The sequence below is a fragment of the Austrofundulus limnaeus genome, unplaced genomic scaffold (genome assembly GCF_001266775.1).
Source record: "Austrofundulus limnaeus strain Quisiro unplaced genomic scaffold, Austrofundulus_limnaeus-1.0 Scaffold108, whole genome shotgun sequence".
Classification (NCBI taxonomy): domain Eukaryota; kingdom Metazoa; phylum Chordata; class Actinopteri; order Cyprinodontiformes; family Rivulidae; genus Austrofundulus; species Austrofundulus limnaeus.
In genome coordinates this window covers 405,132-415,036 of record NW_013952510.1, presented here as the reverse complement: position 1 = coordinate 415,036, position 9,905 = coordinate 405,132, and the positions used below count along the sequence as shown (strand labels likewise).

Sequence of the window (9,905 nt, the reverse complement as noted above, 5' to 3'; positions counted from 1 at the left end):
ACACACACACACACACACACACACACACACACACACACACACACACACACTGCAGTTTTATTGAGGGGAATGAGGATTCAAAAGAAAACCCCTTTTGTCTATTATCTGTTCTCCTCCTTCCAAGGCTTGGCTTTATTCAGAGTTATTCAATTGAAATGCAAATGTTGTTGCTGTATTTTGTCGTCTTATGAGAAAACTKTCATAATTATCTCAATAGAGTTTTCAGGGAGAAAGAGTTAATARCTTCCTGATGACAGATGAGAGTTTCAGAGATGACCAGATACCAGCTTATCAGTGTCTTCACCACAGATTTTGGCTGAATGCATTTTTTAAAATTGATTAATGAAGACGAATGTGTTTAACGGCATAAATGTGTTTCCTCCCAGCCCCTATGACTGTGCGAAAAGGAAACCGTTTAGGCATCTCCATCCAGGAGCACATGGCCATCGACGTRTCCCCAGGCCCCATTCGTCCCATACGACAAATCTCTGCCTACTTCCCACGCCTCTCGCCCACTTCCTCCTTCTCAGAGCCCCTCTCGCCCAATCAGCTGTCGGCGCCGGCTGCACTCGTCTCGGGTCAAGGTGGAGGGACTGTGGGAGGAGGAGAAGGAGGAGGAGGAGCAAGCGGTGGCCTTCTGTCTCCGCTGTTACCGGGAGCTGCAGGCGGTGGGGGGTCACTGTCGGCCATGAGCAGCATGGACACCTCCATCGAGATCGACAGCTGTGACAGCGACGACAGCAGTGAGTCACCTGAGAGTAACGATCAGGTCTCAGTGAGACACAAACAATTAGACTGACAGACCTGGACACACCACAGGTTTTTAGGGCACAGCTGTTTCAGTTTTACCRCTCACAAGTAAACTTTGGTGACTTTTCATTTCTAATGGGTGACAGACTACGGTCAACTCCGACTTACAAACTTTTAGTTGCACCCGGTGCATTCTCAACCTCAGCACCATCGGCATACAAAGAGTCTACACGTTCAACACAAACACTCATTGGTAACAAGATGGATTAACTGAGAGAACAACAACAAACTAAACAAATGTTCTCTCATTAACTCACTTTCCTTACTTGAGTCCAAGTACTGATCCTACTGGTCAAATATTAGGGGAGACTGGGAACAGTTGCAACACTTTTTTCATTTGACTCTGTTACTCAGAGACGGTTTGAATCAGACAAACCAAATTTTTGTAGAACAAACCTACATCTGTCTGTTAATAGTCAAAACCATTTATAGATGATTAAAGCATGTACATTCTTCACAATTTGCATTTGAAAATGAAAAGTCAGATGTTGCAACAGACCCCGGGGCTGGGGACAGTTGCAACATATTATGAATACAATATATTTCCCTGTAAATAAAAGTTTTATTATTTTTATATTTATATTATTGCTAAATTAATAAAAACTGTAAGTTATAATGATGTTACAGTGTCATTTATTTATTCTTTTTTGATCAAATGTCAAATATAGATTTGCCCTGATGAGTAGACCTTATATTCAGATGTCAAAGACTCTAAATGATGTAAAACACTGTTGACTTTTTGAGACAAGGATAAGAGAACAAATTGTGAGGCAGTTAACTTTTGTTTTGCTTATTGTCASTGTACGCCTACATTATGCAACATTTACATTGAAAGAAACTGGGATTTTAAAACCATTGTTGAAAACAACAACTGTAGAAAATACATCTTAAACACTCATAAGTTTTAAACTATAAAATTATGAACACCCAATATCTATTTAAGTACAAACTTAAATTCAACAACTTAATCTCATCTATATGTCCTCTGTTTTTATATGGGTTTATAGAATGGGGATTGTTGCAACAGTTGTTGTAACTGTCCCCTTTCCTGTCAGCCGTGATAAAACCTCATGTTTTTGCTAAATAAGCTGATCTGGACATACAGTATGTTAACTATATTAGTTGAAAGCAAACATATCACTAGTTTAAAGCATATAAGTTTGAGCTGGATCACAAAAACAGTGACAACAGTATGACGAAAACAAAGCTAAGCAAAAACAATACTTTGGTACCTCAAAAACATATACGTTTTTTTTTTCAAATAAATCCTGGAGCAGTTTTTGAAACTGCTTACTTTTTCTTTGCAAGGTGGGGCATCTAACTGAGCATGTACAATGTGAGTATCATCACTCCAGCTTGTTTCTGTTTGGAGAAAARTGACGTGATGCAACCGTCCCTTGTTGTTACTGTCCCCGGTCTCCCCTACTCCAATAAAAGTAGAAGTAGCTCTGTCAAATTGTTTCTTAAGTTAAATGATTGGAGTAAGTACTTTCAAAAATACAGGAGTACTGAAAGTACTTACAATTTAGAGTTTATTTTAAACAGTGCATTTCACTTGAGTGTAGCCAAGAATAGTTGGAAAACTTCTGTGCTTCATGGGGGTTAAATGTCTTGCCCAGAAACACAACAACAGTATGCATTCAGGCAGGGATTTGAACCAGCRACATTCTGGTTGCAGAGTGAACATCTTCTCCCTGCGCCACTGAAACCTTCCTAATTTACAGCCCTTTTTACCACAACTGTCAGCTCATTTAGTAGTCACCTCTCCAAGGACAAGGCTTGGAACAGTTCTAGAGTCTAGTTGGGACTAATGAAGGAGCTCTGACTCTAATCTAATTGATTTGATTTGATTTATTTATTTAACAGGAAAAGATTACTAAAAATCAAGCCTGACTCAGCATAATTGCTGTTTTACAGCAGGTTCCTGTTCTGCAGCACATAAAACACTCAGAATTACAGCATCACAATCACATCATTATACACCATAGACACAAAGACAAACAAGCATACCAAATTTCAGGAAGGCAGCATTTGCAAAATAGGACGTCTAAATATGAGCACATCAAAAAGTGTCCAGCAGACAAGATTCTTCTTAAAGGGCTGTAGTTTTGAATTGGACTTTATGTTTTGAGGAATGTCATTCCATGCTTTAGTATAAACATAGAAGAAAGACCTCTGGCCGTAACAGTTTGTGAGCTTTTTAGTTAGTTATTTGGAATATTTGTACTAGGTTGCTGAATTGTAGATATTTGTTACAGTAAACTAGAAACACTTTTGTGCAAAAGTAGAACAAAGGAACTAAATGTCTAAAATGTTTTAACTTTGGTCTCAAATGAGATGAATCCATGTTAAAATCAGGACTAATCAAGCTCTAAACAAAGACCTAATAGTGCTGAAACATATCTAATGTTTCTGTATCTAGTCTATAAGGCAGCACTAGTTGGACAAAAATATTTTCTTCTCCTTGCTGTATAGAGRTGTACAGTGAGTCAGTGGAACAAGCTTTTTTTCTTTTGCAGTAATGACAACCATTACAACAAAATGAGCATCTTTACCTCAAGAAATTGAAATAAAAATGTGTCATCTTTAAATAAAGTCTGAGAAATGTGTTCAAAACACACGTCTGTTACATGAACTTAAAGCTGTTGGTGATTTGTACAGCCGATGATGATACAAGCAAATGATCACGAAGCTTGTGTAAAAAAGATGTGTTTTAAACATATTTTTCTGACTTTATTTAAAGATGACGTGTTTTATTGCAATATCTTGTGATGATGCTTATTTTGTTGTAATGATTGTCATTATTGCAAAAGAACAAAACTTGTTTTTTCAAAATATTCTTTAGTTAAAGCTCATTTTAACATAAATTAATTTAAAACTAAGACTTTATTGCTATCATCTCCAAGTGTCATGACAGTAATAGGTTACTGTATGATGAAAGAAAAATAGAAACACTCATTTGTGATACGTCATAGTCTTATATAAAAAAGACCATTGTTTTCTTAAGGTATCATACCTTAGTTAAGATTAAATTAGTTTAAATGTCTTGTCTACAGCAGATCGATCAGCTTGTTTTTGTTCATTAATGACCAAGAGGAGAGTTCTCAGATTCCACACTAAAAAAAGTGTTTAAATGAATTCCTGCTCATAAAAGGTTTGAATTTTTACCCCCACCATCACTTTTCGTCTCCGTTACTGCTAATAATGTCATCATCATAAAAGCAATTACAGACGTAAGTGACATGCTTTTTTCCCCTCCTTTTCTTTAACTCTCTTTCAGCCTCTCTGGGGACACTAGAGTTTGACCTCCTGTACGAGAAAGCCACAAGCTCCTTACACTGCACAGTCCTGAGAGCAAAGGTGTGACTCCTCTGAATGTCACCTAAAAACTGAAGTCTGTTTCAGTGATGTTCAACAGCTCCACAGCATTCCTTAAGTTACTGTCAAAAATATCATGTTTTTTGCACCCTGCTTCTATAATTATCCTATTTTTCCTGTAAGGGTTTAAAGCCAATGGATTTCAATGGTTTGGCTGATCCTTACGTCAAGCTGCATCTGCTGCCAGGAGCGTGCAAGGTCTGATTTTATTACCAGCAAAGCTTTATTTTTGTGTGCGGTTTTCTATAATAGATAAAGACCTTCACCAGTGATGTTGGAGCACACTTTTCAATCATGTTTTATCTTGAAAATGCAATCACGGACGAATAAATCAGCAGTAAAGCAAAGTGGGGTTTTTCATCCTTCTTTTTGTATTTATTTGTTTTTTTTTTTTTGCCAAACAAAGTTTCGAGAGACATTTTCTTTTGTGCAGGCCAACAAACTGAAAACCAAGATTGTTCGAAACACACTCAACCCTGTCTGGAATGAGACGCTCACCTACTGTGGGATCACCGAGGAGGACATGTACCGAAAGACTCTGAGGTAAACGTCTCCCTCAGACGAGGTTATTTCTGTCCACTTTTATTTCCAGCCCTTCTGGGATCTAAAACCCTTCCAGATCTCGCTCACGCATACAAAAGACTTCTTATCGTCTGTCTGAGTCACTGCGTCTTCTGCCATCAGTTAAAAGCACTTTCTGTGGTTCACTATCTCTGTTGATCCTTCTACCCTCCTCCTCTGTCACCCTCCTCATCCTCATGTCTTTTCTGCCCAGCAAAGATCGGGAAAGATCTCCCTTTTTTCTCTTTGTATTTCTTTCCATCCGCCTCCCTGCTTTTTGTTTTCCAAAGTTGCAGTGACAGATTGAGGTCAGACGAAGCACCGCCGGGTGTTTTAATTTCATTGACCCCCCTCTGGAGGTGACGAAAGCTGCGAATTGTCTCTGCCTGTGACTAGAACTTTTGCGGTGGCACACATGAGAGTTGGATGTGAGCAGGATCGACGGGTTACCTCTCCAGGGACATTAGAGAAGCTGGCCCTACTACCGACCCGTGACACTGATTTAATTCAGCAGAGGCACGGAAACATCAGGAGACTTCAGATTTGACACGGGAAAAACACACAGATGTTGACTTTTGCTGTTTATCAAAAACCTTTTTTTTATATAAACCCTCTTGTTCATCGTTGATATTTCCAGRTGTCGCCTGGTGTGTATATTCTTAAAGAAAAAAATACAGGTCCTCCTCAAAAAATTAGCATATTGTGATAAAGTYCATTATTTTCTGTAATGTACTGACAAACTTTAAACTTTCAAATATTTAGATTCATTGCACACCATCTGAAGTAGTTCAAGCCTTTTACTGTTTTAATATTGATGATTTTGGCAAAAAAGAAAAGAAAAATAAAAAATCCCTATGTCAAAAAATTAGCATATCATGAAAAGGTTCTCAAAACCAGTGGTTCCCAACCTTTTTGTCTTCTGACCCACAAAATATCCATGGCAAAAACTTGTGACCCCAAATGTTACTGGTCTAAGTACACGAACTTTGTTAATAGCCCTAAAAACACAGGCTTTTTGACAATCTAAACAGCTTGTACACAAATATAAATACTTATTTATACTTATTTTGTATTTTTGTAATAATTATAGGGAAAATATTACATCAHCAATTATTTTATTACCCTTTAAATTGATTTCTGGAGATTATCCAAGGTGCTTCATGACCCATAATTGGGTTCCAAGCCCAACTTTGGGAACCAAAGTGCAGTGGTTCCCAAACTTTTCAGCTTTTGACCCACAAAATAACAGCAGCAGAGATATGTACCCAACTGTGTTTGGATGATAAACATTTGTATCTGGTCAACAAAACGGGCATGGTAACAATATTTTTATACTACATTTATCAATTTTAAATATACTAACCTCACTCCTTTGTAACAACTAAGGCAAAAATGTAATTACTTCAGAAAATCTTATCAGGATCCCACCTTGATGTTTCGGGGCCCCACTTTGGGTCCCGACCCCAACTTTGGGAAACACTGCTCTAAACGACTTATTAACCTAATCACCTGAATCAACGAATTAACTGTAAACACCTGCAAAGATTCCTGAGGCTTTTAAAAACTCMCAGCCTGGTTCATTACTCAAAACCACAATCATGGTCAGACTGCTGACCTGACTGCTGACAAGGATAAGGATTTTTGATTTTTCTTTACTTTTTTGCCAAAATCATCAATATTAAAACAATAAAAGGCTTGAACTACTTCAGTTGGTGTGCAATGAATTTAAAATATATGAAAGGTCAATGTTTATCAGTACATTACAGAAAATAATGAACTTTATCACAATATGCTAATTTTTTGAGAAGGAYCTGTATCCTATCTGATGAAAACAGTGGCATATTACAAGCAAAGTGAAATTTACMAAATCAGTCATCTTTCAAACACACATTTATTTTTTAGCTGAAGAAATATGTACCACATTGTTTTCTACAAAAAAAACAGAAAGATTTGTAAACAACATATGTCCCATAGAAAGTGGTGAGGAAAAAAATCCCATAAAAATAAATAAAATAAATAAATCCCATAAAAATAAATAAAAATAAAAATTGTACTTAGTCAGCCCCAAATGGGCTGACTACCTTGCAAAAGTTGACAGTCAGGCCCACTTCAAAGGACCTGTTGTAGGTATCTCAACAACAGTCTGTAGGACTTGCCTACAGTCCTGGATTAGACGTCAACACAACCCGCTAGAGGGAGCCTCTGTTTAATGATGGACGGTCTTTCTTCACAAAAATGGCTTCTTTTACTCCTCTCTCAAACCAACGTTCCTCTCTATCAAGAATGAGAACATCCTCATCTCTGAAAGAGTGACCGCTGGCCTGTAAATGAGTGAAAACTGCAGAGTTCTGGCCATCAGATGTAGCTCGTCTGTGTTGGGACATTCTTTTGAACAGTGGCTGCTTTGTTCAAAAGAATATCTCTCGGCTAATGCTAACCAACACTTTATAAACAAAACTTGTAACCAGGCCGGGCAATCAATCGCCAAATTTAGACAAACTTTATATCATTTTGAAGCTTTTGAGACGGAGAATTAAAAATATATATTATTATATTACTATTTACCGTGCCTCATTTGTCAGGACCGGTCGCTCATAAATAGATGCGAATAAAGTCTCAAAATAACTTGTACAAGCAGAAACTGTAGAGCCAAGATAAGAAGAAAATATTAATGTATAAATACTATATAGTAGCGCTATATAAATAAAAATTTACTTACTTACTTTCTTACTAAAATTCAGTTCTGATGTAGGCAGTTTAAGGATATAAAACCACGAGTAATAAAGGCTGAAACAAACTGTAGAAAATTTAATGTCACTGTTGGACAAAGTTAAAATTTCCATGTAATATTTTTATTGGAAGTACTGCTACAGAAATGTCTTACCGCTGAATGAACCTGTGGTTTTATTAATATAAAGTTCAGTAAAGCTGCTGCCCTGCAGGAGCAGAAAAGCTTCTGAGTGAACTCTTCAGCTGTGCAGAGTCAGAACTCATTTGGTTTCTGGCTCTGATGTGGATTTGGATGTCGGTGACCTCATGGAGAGGATTTTTCTACTTGTTTCGTTGACATTTTAGATCAGCTTGTAGGAAATATAAGCTGTCAGAGTAAAATGTTTACATCTCTTCCCTCATATTTGACTCTTCAACCTTTTGTCTTCGCTCATCCTCCTGGTCTTTTTTTATYCCTGTAACTCTTTCACCTCTCGCTTTATCTCTCTGCTCTGTTCTTTTCCTTCCCCAGTATCTTACTCTTTTCCATTTCTGTTCTTTTACATGTTTATTTTATTTTATTTTTTGCAGTTTAATGACAGCAGATTTTAGCACCTCGTGCCTCAAGGCTGCCAGCCTGCACATCCTCGCTATTTTCTGTTTTATTACTAGAAACTGGGAACCGAGGATGTGGCTGTTAGAATTCAAATGAAAATCTCTTTGTTTTTAAGATTGATCACATCCATCAGATTTTATTTCAGTGCAAGAAAAAATTTATTGGATTCCAGCTACTTAAAAACACACGAGTCACATGCATGTTTAAATAACTTCTCCTGTTTTGAACCTTTCTTTCTCACCTCACGTCTCTCCGTCCCTTCGGATGGCACCTTTTGATTTCACATCTCCAACCTCCCTCCACCTCCATCTCTCCTCTGTGCCACTCCCGCCCTCCGGTAGTGTTTCAGCTGACATTATGGCAGGTGTAAGAGTTCACCAGCGCCATAAATATGGATTGACTTAATCGTCAGTGATGCACTTTTACACTTTCTGAATTCCCAGCAGAGGAAAACGTCACAACTGCGTGCAGGCTATGCAGATCCATATGGTGCTCTTATTATGGCTCACTTCTCTTGTATAAACCTGCATTAATTTATTGTTTTTCACCACTATGCTCCCTGACACACAGAAACACTCAGCTCCTTCCAGATTTCCATCTCTGCCTCATTAACCGGCAGCTCTTATTTTTTATTCATGCCTCGTTCGCCGTTTGTCATTTCTTTTACCTTCCCCCTGCCAGCCCTGTCTCTGTTTGTCTCCCAGGGTGTCTGTGTGTGACGAAGACAAGCTGACACATAATGAGTTCATCGGGGAGTCGAGGGTGGCCCTGCGCCGTGTGAAGCCTGACCAGACCAAACACTTTAACATCTGTCTGGAGCATCCACCTCCTGTGAGGACAAAAAAATAAATGATAAAAAAAATAAATAAAATGGGGGAGCGCAAATATATAAGTAAAAAAAGGAGGGCAGGAGATTGGAAAATAAGCGTATGAGGCAGATAAATAGCTGCAGGGTTGTGTTGTTTTCTGTAACGCTTTCTGTGTGACTCACAAGTGCGGCCTTTTAAGTGAAAAGGTGGGAAAATAAAGGGAAGGGAAGGGGAGGTGCCACCTGAGAGGCATTAAATCACTATGGTGGTTACACACCGTGCTTAGTACATGTAAAACAGTGTGTGTCCATATGTTTACCTGCTTTATGTACAAAAAGAACAGAGAAAATGTTTCCCTCTTCTCATTTAAAATCTTTTTTTATTTAGGTTTAAGGGCCGAGCRTCTAAAGAAATGAAGTAAGCCCAGATGAAAGTGTGAGAAGAGCAATAATAAGGCTGTTCATAATGCAACATTCTGTTGTTGTCATCTGCACAGACACAAAAATAATTACATAAGGGAATAGAGTAAAAAGAGGAAATGTTTTTGTTTTAAATCAATATTCAGGACGTTTTGAGGTGGAATTCTGTCGAGTGGTTATAAACTCTTGGTAACTTTCTAACTTTAATATTAATAAATAAATAAGTTTATTCAGTGACCTCTGTTTGGAGAAGTAGAGTTTAACTTTGACCAGACTGACGAGTTAATGGCCTGTTTGAGTAAGACCATGACTAAAGTAGATTGCTGTCATCTTAAAGGGGCAATATCATGTAAAATCAACTTTTTTGAGTTTTATATCATGTTATAATGTTATACTCTCATAAAAAAACATGCCCAAAGCCTTGCTCTGACTCATTCATGCATGTTTGAGAAATCCTGTAGCGTTTTTAGGAAGCCATGCTGAGGAGCAAAACGACAGGTGGGGACCAGAAACGTCTTTTGATACCAGAAACACCCCTGGGACGTGTCTTTAAGCCCAATTTCCCCCTGGCAGAGCCCCCCCCCCCCCCGCCTCTCCACACAC

The 9,905-nt window shown here is 38.1% G+C and overlaps 1 protein-coding gene across 1 annotated transcript in view; it reads left to right on the top strand.

The window, feature by feature from the left end:
- LOC106521391 (double C2-like domain-containing protein alpha) overlaps positions 1–9,905 on the top strand; it is a 31,923-nt gene that overhangs the window by 4,936 nt on the left and 17,082 nt on the right. Inside the window, exons 2-6 of the mRNA XM_014013940.1 lie at positions 387–743; positions 4,091–4,170; positions 4,312–4,386; positions 4,622–4,731; positions 8,779–8,905. Of these exons, the coding sequence (XP_013869394.1) occupies positions 392–743; positions 4,091–4,170; positions 4,312–4,386; positions 4,622–4,731; positions 8,779–8,905 (744 nt within the window). The 5' untranslated portion in view covers positions 387–391. The remainder of the gene's footprint in view (positions 1–386; positions 744–4,090; positions 4,171–4,311; positions 4,387–4,621; positions 4,732–8,778; positions 8,906–9,905) is intronic.